This window comes from Papio anubis, chromosome 6 (genome assembly GCF_008728515.1).
Source record: "Papio anubis isolate 15944 chromosome 6, Panubis1.0, whole genome shotgun sequence".
Lineage (NCBI taxonomy): Eukaryota > Metazoa > Chordata > Mammalia > Primates > Cercopithecidae > Papio > Papio anubis.
The window spans coordinates 30259278-30276862 of record NC_044981.1 but is presented as its reverse complement, the minus strand read 5'-3'; the positions used below and the strand labels follow the sequence as shown (position 1 = coordinate 30276862).

Genomic DNA, 17585 nt, shown 5'->3' with positions numbered 1-17585 from the left:
GTGTGTGTGTGTGTATGGGATGGGGAATCTGGACAGCATTTTAGTGCCTCTGAGGTTTGGTTTCTCCATATCAATTTCATTATCTGGTTGGAAATGTTATAAATTCTGAGTGTTATCTTCTAAAACTAACATTTAAATTTTGGGCCATTTGTGTCACTATTTGACTGCATATGGAAGGGCTGTTTGCACCAGCATGTCCCTCATTGGCTGACAGAAGCCTGGGGTTTACAAAGGAGCCTGACTCTGGCCTATGTTGATGGATCTGAACTAGCAAGAGGGTCCATTGATATCAGTTGTCAAACAGGCTCCCAGTGAGCTTGCTTAGTTAAAAGTCTTGCCAAATATAAAATGCACTGAGCTCCCATGAAGGCAAAGGCAAACAGGCATGACTGCTGGAGACTTGAATTGCTTTAGAATATTCCCAAATTGCCCACAGATGGCACTGTACCCCGTGGTGTCTAGATTAAGTAGCCATCACTGCACTATAGTTCCACCCCTTCAATACAGGCTTTACCAGTGGGCGTGGGATCGACTGCAGCAGCACGAGAGTGTCGAGTTGCCCTCAGAGAGGGAGCAGGGGGCCCTGTGAGGAAGGAAGCGGCGGGGTCCCTCAGTGAGGGGCCGGCAGGACCAAGAGTCCAGCTCTTTCCTTTCCCTCACCCCGACTACATGACCAACAAAAGGTGAGAAAACTTACGATGTTGATGGGCAAAGAAGCCTTCAAAGATCACAAAGTTGTTCACCTAGAAGATGAAACAAACAAAATATAATCATGCATCACTTAACGATGGAGATACATTCTGAGAAATACGTCATTGGGTGATTTTATTGTATGAACATCACAGAGTGTACTTACATAAATCTAGACACTACAGCCTACAACACACCCAGACGATGTTGTACAGCCTATTGCTCCTAGGCTACAAACCTGTACAGCATGTTACTGTACTGAATGCTGGAGGCAATTTTTTTTTTTTTTTTTTTGAGAGGCAGGGTCTCGCTGTGTTGCCTAGGCTGGAGTGCGGTGGTGCCATCACAGCTCACTGCAGCATCAACCTGGGCTTAAATGATTCTCCCACCTCAGCCTCCCGAGTAGCTAGGACCACAGGTGCATGCCACCACATCTGGCTACTATTTTTTTTTTTAAACTTTTTGTAGAGATGGGGGTCTCACTATGTTGCCCAGGCCGGTCTCAAACTCCTGGGCTCATGCGATCCTTCTGCCTCAGCCTCCCAAAGTCCTGGGATTATAGACATGAGCTACCATGGTTAGCCAGCTGTAGGCAATTCTAACATAATGGTTCAGCAGATGTATCTATACTTACCTAAACATAGAAAAGGTACAGTAAAGGCCGGGCGTGGTGGCTCATGCCTGTAATCCCAGCACTTTGGGAGGCTGAGGCGGGTGGATAACAAGGTCAAGAGATCAAGACCATTCTGGCCAACCAATGTGGTGAAAGCCCGTCTCTACTAAAAATACAAAAATTAGCTGGGCGTAGTAGTGCCCGCCTGTAATCCCAGCTACTCGGGAGGCTGAGGCAGGAGAATCGTTTGAACCCTGGAGGCGGAGGTTGCAGTGAGCTGAGATCGTGCCACTACAACCCAGGCGACTGAGCGAGACTTCATCTCAAAAAAAAAAAAAAAAGGTACAGTAAAAATATGGTATTATCATCTTATGGGGCCATTGTTACATACGCGGTCTGCCACTGACTGAAATGTCACGATAAGCACATGACTGTATAGCTGTCTGCTGGCCACTCAGCACATACTTAGGTACAGAAACCTGTGTTAGGAAAATCATAGGAGGAGGAACAAAAGCCAACCTTCTTGTCTTTGATAATAGACTCAATAAAAAACTCAGACCCCAAAAGGCTGATCCTAAAGTTCACAAGAAATTGCAAAGGACCTCAAATAGCCAAAGCAATCTTGAAAAAGAACAGACCGGGCATGGTGGCTCACACCTGTAATCCCAGCACTTTGGGAGGCCAAGGCAGGCAGATTGCTTGAGTTCAGGAGTTTGCGACCAGCCTGCGAAACATGGTGAAGCCCCATCTCTACCAAAAATACAAAAACTAGCCAGAACTGGTAGCGCATGCCTGTGGTTCCAGCTGCTCAGGGGGCTGGGGTAGAAGGATTGCTGGAGGTTGCAGTGAACCGAGATTGCTCCACTGCCCTGCACTCTACCCTGGGTGACAGAGTGAGACCTCGTCTCAAAAAAGAAAAAGAGAAACCAAAGCTGGAGAATTGACACTTCCTGATTTCAAAACTTACTACAAAATTATGGTAATCAAAACTGTGGTAGTGGCCTAAGGATCAACATATTGATCAAAGGAATGGATTGAGAATCCAGAAATAAACCCATATATCTCTGGTCAATTGACTTTTGACAAGTGTGCCAAGACAATTCAATGGGAAAAGAACAGCCTCTTCAACAAGTGGTGCTTGGACAACTGAATATCCACGTGCAAGATTATTTATTTTGATCTCTACACCTCATACCATAGGCAAAAACTAACTCAAGAGATCAAAGACCTAAATGTAAAAGCTAAAACTGGCCAGGTGCAGTGGCATGTCTGTAATTCCAGCACTTTGAGAGGCCGAGGTGGGTGGATCATGAGGTCAGAAGTCTGAGACCAGTCTGGCCAACATGGTGAAACCCCATCTCTACTAAAAATATAAAAATTAGCCGGGTGTGGTGGCGCATGCCAGTAATTCCAGCTACTCAGGAGGCTCAGGCATGAGAATCGCTTGAGCCTGGGAGGCGGAGGTTGCAGTGAGCCTGAGATATGTCACTGCACTCCAGCCTGGGCCACAGAGTAAGACTCCATCTCAAATAAATAAATAAATAAAATAAATAAAAGCTAAAATTATGAATTATTAGAATGAAACAGGGGGAAGTCTTCTTGACCTTGGATTAGGCAAGTTTCTTTTTTTGTTGTTTTAGATGGAGTCTTGTTCTGTCGCCAGGTTGAAGTACAGTGGCACAATCTTGGCTCACTGCAACCTCCGCCTCCCAGGTTCAAGCGATTCTCCTGCCTCAGCCTCCTAAGTAGCTGGGACTACAGGTGTGCGCCACCAAGCCCAGCTAATTTTTTGTACTTTTAGTAGAGATGCAGTTTTAGCATGTTGGCCAGGATGGTCTTGATCTCTTGACCTCATGATCCGCCCACCTCGGCCTCCTAAACTGCTGGGATTACAGGCGTGAGCCACTGCACCCAGTTGGCAGGTTTTTTTTTTTTTTTCTTTTTTTGAGATGGCGTCTTGCTCAGTCACCCAGGCTGGAGTGCGGTGGCGCTATCTTGGCTCACTGCAAGCTCCGCCTCCGGGTTCACGCCATTCTCCTGCCTCAGCCCCCCGAGTAGCTGGGGATACAGGCGCCGGCCACTACACCCAGCTAATTTTTTTCTATTTTTAGTAGAGACAGGGTTTCACCGTGTTAGCCAGGATGGTCTCGATCTCCTGACCTCGTGATCCGCCCGTCTCAGCCTCCCAAAGTGCTGGGATTACAGGCGTGAGCCACCGCGCCCAGCTGGCAAGTTTCTTAAATATGACACCAATGCACAAGAAACAAAAGAAAAAGATAAACTGTACTCCATCAAAATAAAAATCTTTCAGGAGTTCAAGACCAGCCTGGCCAACATGGCGAAACCCCGTCTCTACTACAAATACAAAAATCAGCCGGGTATGGTGCACACCTGTAGTCCGAGCTACTCAGGAGGCTGAGGCAGAAGAATCACTTGAACCCAGGAGGTGGAGGTTGCGGTGAGCTGAGATCGTGCCACTGTACTCCAGCCTGGGAGACAAAGTGAGACTCTGTCTCAAAAAAAATAAAAATAAAAATAAATAAATAAATAAAATAAAAATCTAATGCTTCATTTTTCACTAAGAAAGTGAAAAGACAGGCCAGGCGTGGTGGCTCACACCTGTAATTCCAGCACTTTGGGAGGCTGAGGCAGGTGGATCACGAGGTCAGGAGATCGAGACCATCCTGGCTAACATGGTGAAACTCCATCTCTACTAAAACTACAAAAAACAAACAAACAAACAAAAAAATTAGCTGGGCGTGGTGGCGAGTGCCTCTAGTCCCATCTACTCAGGAGGCTAAGGCAGGAGAATGCTGTGAGCCCGGGAGGCGGAGCTTGCAGTGAGCAGAGATCGCGCCACTGCACTCCAGCCTGGGCGACAGAGCGAGACTCCATCTCAAAATAAATAAATAAATAAATAAAATAAAAAATTCAGCAGGGTTCCAAGGGGTGGGTAAAGTCAGGGGAAGACACGCTGGAGGCCAGGATGCTACTTTGGTAACCAGCAACTATTAATTTTAGAGTTACTTCATTATATTTTCACATTTAATTTGGCCTTCACAACAATCCTGGAAGTCACTATTTGAAAGAGGGGGGGAAGCTGGGCGCGGTGGCTCACGCCTGTAATCCCAGCACTTTGGGAGACTGAGGCGGGCGGATCACGAGGTCAGGAGATCGAGACCATCCTGGTTAACACGGTGAAACCCCGCCTCTACTAAAATACAAAAAAAACATTAACTAGGCGCAGGGCGGGCAATCTGTAGTCCCAGTTTCTAGGAGGCTGAGGCAGGAGAATGGTGTGAACCCAGGAGGCGGAGCTTGTGCAGTGAGCCGAGACTGCCCCACTGCACTCCAGAATGGGCTGGCTGTGAGCCAGGACTCCACCCCAAAAAAAAAAAAAAAAAAGAAAAAAGAAAAGATGGGGGAAATACAGCCTTGAGACGTGGCTTCTCATTGGCCAATGCCAAGCAGGTACAAGTGGCAGGGCTGGGCCTCCTCAACTTTCAGACTTCTTGATTCCAGCTGGGTGAGTGTTTCCACAGGAAAAATAAAGTGTAGTCATTGGCTGAGAGCTTCATTTAGCCAGGCAAGCAGTGGCTCACTGCAATCCCAACACTTTGGGAGGCCAAGGTGGGTGGATCACTTGAGGTCAGGAGTTGAGACTTGAAACTTACTAAAATATAAATTGTTGGGCATGGTGGCACGCGCCTGTCTTAGTTATCAGGAGGGCTGAGGCAGAGAACTCCGATTGACCCCAGGAGGGAGAGGCTGTAGTGAGCTGGAGATTGCACCCCACGGCACTTCAGCCTGGGTGACAGGTGAGACTCCATCTCAAAAAAAAAAAAAAAAAAGAGTTTACTGGGGCTGGGCATGGTGGCTCATGTGGATAGCTTGACCAGGAGTTCAAGACCAGCCTGGGCAATATAGCAAAGACCATCTCTACAAAAAATATTTTTAAAATTAGAAGAAGCGGTGGTTCAAGCTCATCCAGCATTTGAGGCCGAGGCGCGGACACGAGAAAACAGACGGGAGATCATCCTGAAGCATCGACGGTCGAAAACCCCCGCCTCTGCCACTAAAAAATGCGCCCGTGCCGGTGGCGGGAGCGCCAGTCCCAGCTACCGGAGGCTGAGGTAGAATGGCGTGAACTGGAGGCGGAGCTTGCAGTGAGCTGAGATCCGCCATTGCATTCTCCAGCCTAGGTAGAAGCGAGACTGGCTCCCGCCAAAAAAAAAAAAAAAAAAAATTAGCCACGCATGAGCTTCGGGCTTATGGCTCGGCGCCTATAATCCCAGCACTTTGGGACGGCCAAGGCAGGCAGATCACGGAGGTCAGGAGATCGACCATCCTGCTACCATGGTGAAACCCATCTCTACTAAAAAATACAAAAAATTAGCTGTATGCGTGGTGGCAGGTGCCTGTAGTACCAGCTACTTGGGAGGCTGAGGCAGCAGAATGGCGGAACCTGGGAGGCAGATGCAGTGAGCCAAGATCGCCACTGCACTCCAGCCTGGGCAACAGAGCGACTCCATCTCAAAATTATTAGGCATGGTGGCTCACACTTGTAGTCCCAGCTACTTGGGAGGCTGAGGTGGGAAGATCTTTTTTTTTTTGAGACGGAGTCTTGCTCTGTTGCCAGGCTGAACTGCAGTGGCAAGATCTCAGCTCACTGCAACCTCCACCTCCTGGGTTCAAGCGATTCTTCTGCCTTAGCCTTCTGAGTAGCTGGGACTACAAGCATGCGCCGCCACACCCAGCTAATTTTTATATTTTTAGTAGAGACAGGGTTTCACCATGTTGGCCAGGATGGTCTTGATCTCTTGACCTCATGATCCGCCCGCCTTGACCTTCCAAAGTGCTGGGGTTACAGGGGCGAGCCACTGCGTACGGCCTTTTTTTTTTTTTTTAACACAGAATCGCCCAAGCTGGAGTGCGATGGTGTAATCTCGGCTCCCTGCAACCTCCACCTCCCAGGTTCAAGCTCTTCTCCTGTCTCAGCCTCCTGAGTAGCTGGGATTATAGTCACGTGCCACCACACCCAGCTAATTTTTGTATTTTTAATAGAGATGGGGTTTCGCCATGTTGGCCAGGCTGGTAGGGAAGATCTCTTGAGCTTAGGAGGTAGAGACTGCAGTGAGCCATGATATTGCCACTGCACTCCAGCCTAGGCAACAGAGCAAGACCTTGCCTCAAAAAGAAAAAAAAAAAAAGTTCACTGGGTGCAAATGGCTATGGGTTCAAATGTGGACTCTACTATTTACTGGCTGTGTGAATTTGGTTAAGTCACTAATTTGTATAAACCCAAAATAGGTTTAATAATAGTACCCACCTCAAAAAGATGTGCAAGAATCCACTGAGATGATGCATATAGATATCACATAGAGCCCATGAAATATGAGTTGTTATTTACACTCTACACTGCTCTGGCCTCACATGTTAACTGGGTAATGTGTTTCATATCAAATATTGTGCTCCAGGGCCAGGTGTGGCGGCTCATGGCTGTAATTGTAGCACTTTGGGAGACCGAGGTGGGTGGATCACTTCAGGGCAGAAGTTAGAGACATCTGGTCAACATGGCGAAACCTCATCAACACAAAAATTAGCCAGGTGTGGTGGTGGGCGCCTGTAATCCCAACTGCTCAGGAGGCTGAGGCAAGAAAATTGCCTGAACCCAGGACGCAACCCAGGACGCAGAGGTTCCAGTGAGCTGAGATTGCGCCACTGCACTCCAGCCTGGGCAACAGAGTGAGACTCCGTCTCAAAAAAAAAAAAAAATACTGTGCTCCTTCCACTGCTCTCTGCTGCCTCTTAATGGAAAAATATACTGTAGGAAGACCCTGCCTATCCCTTGCCTTGACCTTGCTGTGATGTCTACCAACCCATCCCCATCCTCCCCCAACAAGCACATGCTTAGCACTCCAACCACACCATACTGCTTGTAGTACCCTGAAAGGTGGTTTATTTTTATTTATTTACTTACTTATTTTGAGACAGCATCTCACTCTTGTCGCCCAGGCTGCAGTGCAGTCGCGCGATCTCGGCTCACTGCAAGCCTCCCAAGTTCACCCCATTCTCCTGCCTCAGCCTCAGAGTAGCTGGGACTACAAGCACCCGCCACCAGGCCCAGCTAATATTTTTTGTATTTTTAGTAGAGATGGGGTTTCACTGTGTTAGCCAGGATGGTCTCAATCTTCTGACCTCATGATCCACCTGCCTCAGCCTCCCAAAGTGCTGGGATTACAGGCGTGAGCTACCGCGCCTGGCCTGAAAGGTAGTTTAATACCTTTCTGCCGTTGTTCATGCCAGTTCTCTACATAAAAGGCACCTTAGCCTTTTGTCCACCTGACAAACACTTGCCTTTTAAGATTAGACATGTCGTCTTTCTTTACCCAACCCCCAGCCCAAGGTAGCACTCAAATCCATGTCCTTATGCTTCCTCTGTAATCACGTCTATCAAATCATGTTACAATGGATTAACTGTCCATGTTCCTATCCAAGGCTAACTTGTCAACCAAATCCCAACCCCTCCTGCCCACTCAATGACATCACTTCAACAGTTCTCCCCACTTCCTCTGACATAATAATAATATTTTTCTCTATTGAATCATTCTAATGCTATTTGTTCTCCCATCTGAAAAGGATCAACTCTTTTGATTCACTTCACCCTCCAGCTCTTGCTCTATTTCTATTCCTCTTAAAGCAGGATTTAAAAAAGTGGCTTATTCTTGCTGCATTCCTAGCTTCTCAGCCTACAAGACCCACTGCATCTAGGCTTGCACACACCGCTGCACCAAAACTGCTCATCAAGATCACCAATAGCCTAAGGCAGATAAATCCAATAGTAACTTCTCAGACCTCTTTGCTCCTTGATCAGCAGCATTTGACCCAGTAAACTATTCCTTCCTCCTGGAAACACTTTGTTCAGTGGCCTTTTAGGTCACCTTACTTTTAAATTTTCTTTTCTTTTTTTTTTTTGAGATGGAGTTTCACTTTTGTTGCCCAGGCTGGAGTGCAATGGCATGATCTCGGCTCACTGCAACCTCCGCCTCCCAGGTTCAAGTGATTCTCCTGTCTCAGCCTCCCAAGTAGCTGGGATTACAGGCATGAGCCACCTCGCCTGGCTAATTTTGTATTTTTAGTAGAGATGGGGTTTCACCATGTTGGTCTTGAACTCCTGACCTCAGGTGATCCACCCGACTTGGCTTCTCAAAGTGCTGGGATTACAGGTGTGAGCCACCACACCCGGCTTCAGGTTTCATCTACTTCACTAGTCACTCTGTGGTTGCATTTGCTGGTCTTCTCTTCCTTCACTTCTTTTTGTTGCTGTTAGAACAACTCAGCAAAATAAAATTTGAGTTTATTGTTGGACAATATTGTTTCACGCATACATCAAATAGGCCTAAATAAATAAATAAGCAGCTATTTCATAGACAAAAAAGGCAAATAAATGAAACATTTTATCTTTGGCCTTTTTAACCATCTCACACAAACCAACTGTGTATGGTACAGCTAACTACATACACTAAAAAAGCTACTGGAATGCTCAGAATAAGACTCTTTTTTTGTTCTTTTTTAAGCAAGGTTTTTTTCCTCCTTTGAGATTATAATGAGCATGGTCATACCACAAGTAAAGTCAGAAGTAAGACAGAGAACCCTCCAAAGGCTGGCTTGGTCGTCTGAGATCATTAAAAATGACTGACCTGGCCTAGCGTGGTGGGTCACGCCTGTAATTCTAGCACTTTGGGAGGCCGAGGTGGGCGGATCACAAGGTCAGATCAAGACCATCCTGGCCAACCTGGTGAAACCCTGTCTCTCCTAAAAATACAAAAATTATCTGGGTGTGGTGGCGGGCGCCTGTAATCCCTGCTACTCAGGAGGCTGAGGCAGGAGAATCGCTTGAACCCGGGAGGTGGAGCTTGCGGTGAGCCAAGATCGCACCACTGCACTCCAGCCTGGTGACAGAGCTAGCCTCCATCTCAAAGAAATAATAAAAAAAAGACCCTAACAATATGTACAAAAATATAAAATGTAAATAAAAAATACAAACTTCTTTTTTAAAGTACTTCTAAAAAAGCAAGACCTTGGAAGTTTTGGTTCTTTTTTCCTCCTCTGTTGCAAATTCTCTGCGTTGGGTTGGGTGGGGGCGAGTGCCTGTCATCTGCAGTGGCACTGCCTTTGGAGAGCAAGCAGGCCTCTCTAGGGCAACCACGTTTAGATTCTGAGATGGGAAGTGGAGGGTGAATAGATCACAGTGACTTTAATTTAAAGTTTAACTTTTCTTTTTTTGCTGTCTAATCATCCTCATCGGCCTTCTGCTGCTTAGGATCAACATTGTCATCTTCATCATCATCAGCTGCCCATTTGTCCGTACCGCCTCAGCTGCTTCGTTTTCATCTCTGTTCTTTTCCTCACCATCACCTTCCTCTTCCTTCTCTTTCTCCCCACCCTGTTCCTCTTCTTCATCTACCTCATTGTCAGTCTTCTGCTCCCCATTTTCCTCATTAGCGTTCCTGTTAGCATGGGCATCTCTTCCACTTTCTGCCTCCTCCACAACTTCTTGAAGTCCTTGGTGGTGATCTCGGAGCTTGTGTCCACAACTGCGTCTGACATGGTGGAGCACAGCGGTGATCCGATGCAAGGGATTAAGAAGAAAGCAAGAGTTTGGGGACTATGTCGATTAAGCTGCCATACTGTGAGACAGCAGAGGAAGCGCATGGCGTAGGTGGCTGCCATGAGCAGGACACCAAACCAGGAACAATGCAAAGATGGCTTTTCAGAGCAGCCAGTTGGGGGTCCTCACTTCTTTTTTTTTTTTTTTTTTTTGAGACGGAGTCTCGCCTGTCAGCTTCAGGCTGGAGTGTGCAGTGGCCGGACCTGAGCTCACTGCAAGCCTCCGGCCTGGCTTACGCCATTCTCCTGCTCTCAGCCTCCCTGCAGTTGGGACTACAGGCGCCGCCACCGCTCTCGGGCTAGTTTTTGTATTTTAGTAGAGACGGGTTTCACCGCCAAGTAGCCAGGGATGGTCTCGACCTTCCTGACTCGCGGGATCCGCCTGCCTCGGCCTCCCAAAGTGCTGGGATTACAGGCTTGAGCCACTGCTACCGGCCGGTCTCACTTCTAAAGAGGGCCCAAGGGGAGGGCCCCAAGGCAGCTTTTTTCCGAGACAGAGTCGCTTCTGTCGCTTCAGGCTGGAGGCAGGATGCAATCTTGCTCACTGCAAGCTCCGGCCCCTCCCAGGGTTCACGCCATTCTTCCTGCCTCAGCCTCCCGAGTAGCTGGGACTACAGGCTTCACCACCACGCTCTTCTTCTGGCTAATTTTTTTTGTATTTTTAATAGAGATGGGGTTTCACTGTGTTAGCCAGGATGGTCTCGATCTCCTGACCTCATGATCCACCCGCCTTGGCTTCCCAAAGTGCTGGGATTACAGGCGTGAGCCACCGTGCCCGGCCAGGGTAGCTTCTCTATCTGTAATATTTCTATGGTGATCACATCCTGTCTCTTTGCTTTAAATACCAGATGTATGCTGAAAACACTCCTCCCCAAACCTCCTCCCTGATCTCTTGGGAAGTATCCAACTGTCTACTCAAACCTGGACATATCACAGACATCTCCAATTAACATATTAAAAATGCACTCCTAATATTTTCCTCCAAAGCTGGTCTACCTACCATCTCAGTTAAAGCAACTTCATTCTTCCAGCTGCTCAGACTTTGGGGTTGTCCTAAAGTCCTCTTTCTCCACACACAATCTGTCAGAAAATCTTACTTGCTTTACCTTCAAAATATTTAAAATTTGACCACTCTTTACCTTCACTACTGCTACCACCTTGGTCTGAGCCACCATCATTTTTCACCAGGATTGTTGCTGGCTAATTAGTTTACTTGCTTCTACTCTTGCTCCCTTATTGCCTTTTCTTTCTTTTTTTTTTTTTCTTTTTTTGATAGGGTCTTACTCTGTTGCCAGGCTGGAGTGCAATTGTGCGATCTCAGCTCACTGCAACCTCCACCTCCTTGGTTCAAGCAATTCCCCTGACTCAGTCTCCCGAATAGCTGGGATTACAGGCGCGTACCACCATGCCTGGCTAATTTTTTTTTGTATTTTTAGTAGAGACAGGGTTTTACCATGTTGGCCAGACTGGTCTTGAAGTCCTGACCTCAGGCAATCCACCCGCCTCTGCCTCCCAAAGTGCTAGGATTACAGATGTGAGCCACTGCGCCTGGCTACTGCCTGTTCTTAACAGCCAAAGTGATCTTGTTAAAAAAGAAAAAATCAAGATCACAGCCAAAGTGATTTTTTTTTCTTTGATGGAGTCTCACTCTGTTATCCATACTGAAGTGCAATAGTGCGATCTCAGCTCACTGCAACCTCTGCCTCCTGGGTTCAAACGATTCTCCTGCCTCAGCCTCCCAAGTAGCTGGGACTACAGGTGCCCACCACCACACCCAGCTAATTTTTGTATTTTTAGTAGAGATGGGGTTTATACCATATTGGCTAGGCTGGTCTCAAACTCCTGACCTTGTGATCTGCCCGCCTTGGCCTCCCAAAGTGCTGCGATTACAGGCATAAGACACCACACCTGGCTCTTTTTTTTTTTTTTTTTTTTTTTTTTTTTTTTTTTTTTTAGGAGTCTTGCTCTGTTGCCCAGGCTGGAGTACAGTGGTACAATTTCAGCGGCTCAATGCAACCCCTGCCTCCTGGTTCAAGTGATTATCCTGCCTCAGACTCCCAAGTAGCTGGGATTACAGGCACCTGCCACCACACCCAGCTAATTTTTGTATTTTCAGTAGAGACCTCAGGTGATCTGCCTACCTCGGCCTCCCAAAGTGCTGGGATACAGGTGTGAGTCACCACCACTGGCCTGATCTTATTTTTTACTTAAAATAAAAGCTAGTGTTTGCAGTAGCCTATAAGGCCCTTCCTTCCCCATTACCTCTCTGATCTCATCTCCTACCATATTCCTCCACTCACTCATGCTGCTCTGGACACAGCCCATTTGCTGTTTCAGGTACATCCCACCTCACAGCCATACACTGGTGGTACTTTCTGTCTGGGATGCTCTCTCTCCAGATATTTCTTGGCTCTTATTTTTTTTTAATTTTTTTTATTTTTTGAGACAGAGTCTCACTTTGTTACCCAGGCTAGAATGCAGTGGTACCATCTCGGCTCACTGCAGCCGCCACCTGGGCTTAAGCAATCCTCCTGCCTCAGACTCCCAAGTAGGGAACACAGGTGCTTGCCACCACACCTGGCTAATTTTTTTGTTTTTTCGTAGAGATGGGGTTTCACCATGTTGCCTAGGCTAGTCTCAAACTCCTGGGCTCAAGTGATCCACCCACCTCGGCCTCCCTAAGTACTAGGATTGCAGGTGTAAACCACCGCGTCCAGCCTTGGTTTTTATTCTTACTTCCTTTCAGTTATTGCTCAAATGACACTTTCTCAGTGATGATCCCCTTTCAACCTGCAATCCCACATACTCCCATGCCCACCTTACTTGAGTATTCCCAAACCCTTAGTTGTTCTCATTTTTCCAGAGCACTTATTAACCATATTCTTGTCTATTATGTTTGTCTCTCCAGCTAGAATATAAGCTCCACCACTAAGACAGGGACTTTTGTCTGTTTCTTTCTTTTTCTTTTTTGTTCCAAGACAGAGTCTCGCTTTGTCCCCCAGGCTGGAGTGCTGCAGCACGATCTCGGCTCACTGTAACCTCTGCCTCCGGGGTTCAAGCGATTCTCCTGCCTCAGCCTCCTGAGTAGCTGGGATTACAGGCGCACGCCATCATGCCCGGTTAATTTTTATATTTTTAGTAGAGACAGGGTTTCACTATGTTGAACAGGCTGATCTCGAACTCCTGATATAAGGTGATCCACCTACCTTGGCCTCCCAAAGTGCTGGGATTACAGGTGTGAGCCACCATGCCTAGCCCTTTCTCTTTTTCCTGGTTTTTTTTTTTTTTGAGATGGCATCTCACTCTGTTGCTCAGGCTGGAGTGCAGTGGTGCAATCTCAGCTCACTGCAACCTCTGCCTCCTGGGTTCGAGTAATTCTCCTGCCTCAGCCTCTTGGGTAGCTGGGATTACAGGCACCCGCCACCACGTCTCGCTAATTTTTTTTTTTTTTTTTTTTTTCAGACGGAGTTTCACTCTTGTTTGCCCAGGCTAGAGTGCAATGGCACGATCACGGCTCACTGCAACCTTCGCCTCCCAGGTTCAAGCGATTCTCCTGCCTCAGCCTCCCTAGTAGCTGGGATTATAGGCATGTGCCACCACGTCCGGCCAATTTTGTATTTTTAGTAGAGACAGGGTTTCTCCATGTTGGTCAGGCTGGTCTCGAACTCCCGACCTCAGGTGATCCGCCCGCCTCCGCCTCCCAAAGTGCTGGGATTACAGGCGTGAGCCACCGTGTCCGGCTAATTTTTGTATTTTTAATAGAGATGGGGTTTTACCATGTTGACCCGGCTGGTCTTAAACTCCTGACCTCAAGTATTTGCCCACATCAGCCTCCCAAAGTGCTGGGATTACAGGCGTGGGCCATCGCACCGCACCTGGCCTTTTGTTTTTGTTTTTTTTTGGAGACAGGGTCTGTCTCTGTTGCCCAGGCTGTAGTGCAGTGGCACAATTGTGGCTCACTACAACCTCTGCCCCCCAGGCTCAAGCAATTCTCCCATTTCAGCCTCCCAAGTAGCTAGGACTATAGGCACGTGCCACCATGCCTGGCTAAATTTTTTTTTCTATATTTTTTGTAGAGACAGGGTTTCGCCATGTTGCCCAGGCTGTTGTCTGTTTCATTGAGTAAAGCATTCCTAGTGCCCAGAACACTGCTAGGCACTCAATGTTTATTGGATGAATGGGTAGCATTAGTAACATTTTGCTGCACTTAGTTATAAACAAGACCTCCTTCCCCATATTAGGCCAAAGTTCCATGAGGACAGGGAATGCATATTATTCTGGACCCTTAATAAATAGTGACTGACCAGATGAGTAATGGACTATGTGAAAACAAGGCAGTGAAAATGAGCTGGTTATATTTGGGTTGAAAATTAGTCATAAGGGGCCAGGCGCGGTGGCTCACACCTGTAATCACAGCACTTTGGGAGGCCGAGGTGGGCGAATCATAAGGTCAGGAGATCTAGACCATCCTGGCTAACACCCTGAAACCCAATCTCTACTAAAAATACAAAAAATTAGCTGGGTGTGGTGGCGGGCGCCTGTAGTCCTAGCTACAGGGGGAGTTAAGGCAGGAGAATGGCGTGAACCTGGAAGTCGGAGCTTGCAGTGAGTTGAGATTGCATCACTGCACTCCAGTCTGGGCGACAGAGCGACTCCATCTTAAAAAAAAAAGAAAAAAAAAAGTGGTAAGGGTCGGGTGCGGTGGCTCATGCCTGTAATCCCAGCACTTTGGGAGGCCGAGGTGGGCAGATCACTTGAGGCCATGAGTTCAAGACCAGTCTGACCAGCGTGGTGAAACCCTGTCTCTACTAAAAATACAAAAATTAGCTGGGCATGGTGGCGCATGCCTGTAATCCCTACTACTCAGGAGGCTGAGGTATGAGAATCACTTGAACCCCGGAGGTAGAGATTGCAGTGAGCTGTGATTGCGCCACCGCAATCCAGCCTGGGTGATGCACAAAAAAAAAAAAAAAAAAAAAAAGAAGGAAAGAAAAAGAAAAATTCGGTGTAGGAAACAACTTGTGGTAAATAATCAAAATAAGTCTGGGTACAGTGGCTCACGCCTGTAATCCCAGTACTTTGGGAGGCTGAGGCAAGTGGATCTCTTGAGCCTAGGAATTCAAGACCACCCAGTGCAACATAGTGAGACCTCATCTCTACAAAAAATAAAAAATTAGTCAGGCATGGTGGTGCATGCCTGTAGTCTCAGCTACTCAGGAGGCTGAGGCAGAAATATCGCTTGAGCCAGAAGTTGGGCTGCAGTGAGCCAAGATCCTGCCACAGCACTCCAGCCTGGGCAACAGCAGGAGACTCTGCCTCAAAAAAAAAAAAAAAAAAAAGTCAGACACACAGTGGCTCACACCTGTAATCCCAGCATTTTGGGAGGCCAAGGCGGGTAGATCACAAGGTTAGGAGTTCACGACCAGCCTGGCCAATATGGTGAAACCCCGTCTCTACTAAAAATACAAAAATTAGCTGGGTGTGGTGGCAGATGCCTGTAGTACCAGCTACTCAGGAGGCTGAGGCAGGAGAAGTGCTTGAACCCAGGAGGTGGAGGCCAGAAAGAAGGAGATTACGCCACTGCACTCCAGCCTGGGCGGCTACTGGAAGCCAGGGCTAAGACCCCAAAAAAAAAAAAAAAAAAAAAAAAAAAAAAAATCTCAAAATAGACGAGAAAGAAGTCACTACAGGATGAGAGATGGTACCACAAGACAAAGAGCCTGGTTGTAGAAAATGAAACCTATGTGATAGGAAATAAGTCACTACTTCTTTGCCATAAATAATAAATTCAATGGGAATGCTCAGTGGGGATCTATTCTTTGAAACTTCTAACCTGTGGCACTGTGGTCTCCAGATTGTAGTGTTTATTCAGGAATTTCAGCAGCTTCTGTGAGGGTCGGTCAATGGCGAGTTGGTGCGGTTCCACTCGCTCCTTCTGCAGGGAACAGGAGACTCAGGGTAGGAGGAAGTATGGGGAAAGCATGCCAACAGGAAGCCAGAAGCCTGGGAAGGGAATAGGAGGACATAGGAATATGGGGGGTGGGAGGCAGGGCTTCTGGAAGGGCTCATGGCAAAGGAGTCCCTAGTTTGGATGAACCAGTGAAGAGGTAAGTGATACCTGCAACATATACTGGAAGAGTTCTCGCCCATGGCCATGGCGTTGCACAGACTCATGGATATAAAAGTCCAGGATGCAAAGTGGTTCTACCTCATTATGAGCCTCACGATCATCCTAAGAGAGAAACAATAAAAATGTTTTAGGACCCCCGGCATCTCTGCTGCCCCCTAACCTCCAGCACTTTTGTTCTCAAGAACCAAGGTATACGAACTCCTGGCTTCCAGTAACACTCACCAGTACGAAGAGCTTCTTGTATCCAACTTTGATGAAACCAATAATGGCTCCTTTTCCAGCCCTGTAGAACGGGGAAAATAATGAACAGGCTAGTGGTAACTATCTGTAAGAGATAGTCAAAGATGGGGGAAGGGCTGAGGGAGGAAGGAATTAAGTATGGGATGGAAGAGAATGTGGCACTCACGGTCGGCCTGAACTGTCTTTGAGAATATAAACAACATGGCGGTTACTCTGCATCCTTGATGCACTAGTGATGGGAGCGGAAAGATTCTGGGCCTGCAGGGAAGATTAAGTCAGACTTTTTGCAAGTCCCTCCAAAGGACCCAGGCCTCCCTTATCTACCATCCCCACAGAGGTCCTCCCTTTACTCCATCTAAAACCTCTCCAGTACCTTGGCAGAAGCCTTGCCCAGTTCATCTATAATGGTCATAATTTGCTGCTGTAGATCAACACTAGAGAAAGAGAAGAAATAAAAGAGTCAGATACTCACTGAATTAGCGGGTCCTGGGCAGTCAGTCCTGGGAACCTGGGCCACAACTCCAACCAAGGTTTAACACTGAACGCTCCCTGCCTTTGCCTGGAAGTCTCCCAATCTGATTTCCCACCCCACGCTTCTGAAACCCAAACTTCTGTCACACCTTTCAAGGTGGTACACTCCCTCCTCCCTTAAGGTTATTGTGAGGAAGCAGAAAGGCCGGGTCAACCACATCCTTTGGTTGGGACATTTTGGGCCGGGGTGAAAGGTCACAGATCCAAGCGCTGATCAATCCCACTAGGCCCAGGGTCAGAGGTCACCAAAAAGGCAGGCCAGGACATCAAAAGGACCGATCACTAGTCAGTGAGAAGGGGGCGTGGTGCCTGGACCAGGTTTGGAGAGGAACCGGGAGAAAAGGGGCAGGGGGTGGGTTTGAGCTGTCACCGGGCCGGCGTTGTGGTTCCGGGTCGGCGGGCTGGGGGCCTCAGGTGCTGGTCCAGCACCGTGATCCGCTCCGGGAACAGCGCGTCCACATCGAACGGGAACTCCATGGCCCATTGTGCGCGGTTGGACCCGCCCCACACGACGTCACTTCCGCCCCTCCCTTCGCCGCACTGCCTCTGGGAGTCTTTATTTCCAGGAGCCCCGCCTGTAGACCCTGCCCCTAGCGTCCTGGCAACTGCCAGGGCCCCCCTTTTTTTTGCCAAACCAGCTGTATCCCTAGCAGTGCCACTCATTCCCATCTCTGCATCCCACGGCAGTGAGTGCCATGGCAACGCAGTCTT

The 17585-nt window shown here is 47.9% G+C and overlaps 1 protein-coding gene and 1 pseudogene across 5 annotated transcripts in view; both read right to left on the bottom strand.

Moving 5' to 3' along the window:
- The window catches only part of ATAT1 (alpha tubulin acetyltransferase 1), a 28827-nt gene extending 11431 nt beyond the window's left edge, over window positions 1-17396 (bottom strand). The window contains exons 1-8 of one of the 5 annotated variants that reach the window (XM_031667027.1): window positions 16964-17396; window positions 16717-16777; window positions 16510-16601; window positions 16326-16386; window positions 16092-16205; window positions 15807-15908; window positions 698-743; window positions 515-583 (exon numbers count right to left, since the gene is read on the bottom strand). In XM_031667027.1, the coding sequence (XP_031522887.1) occupies window positions 515-583; window positions 698-743; window positions 15807-15908; window positions 16092-16205; window positions 16326-16386; window positions 16510-16601; window positions 16717-16777; window positions 16964-17034 (616 nt within the window). In that variant the 5' untranslated portion in view covers window positions 17035-17396. The remainder of the gene's footprint in view (window positions 1-514; window positions 584-697; window positions 744-15806; window positions 15909-16091; window positions 16206-16325; window positions 16387-16509; window positions 16602-16716; window positions 16778-16963) is intronic. The other 4 variants (XM_031667026.1, XM_003897299.5, XM_009204728.4 and 1 more) reach the window with 4 other exon arrangements.
- LOC103883592 lies at window positions 9344-10102 on the bottom strand (annotated as a pseudogene).
- Window positions 17397-17585: the final 189 nt, after the last annotated feature.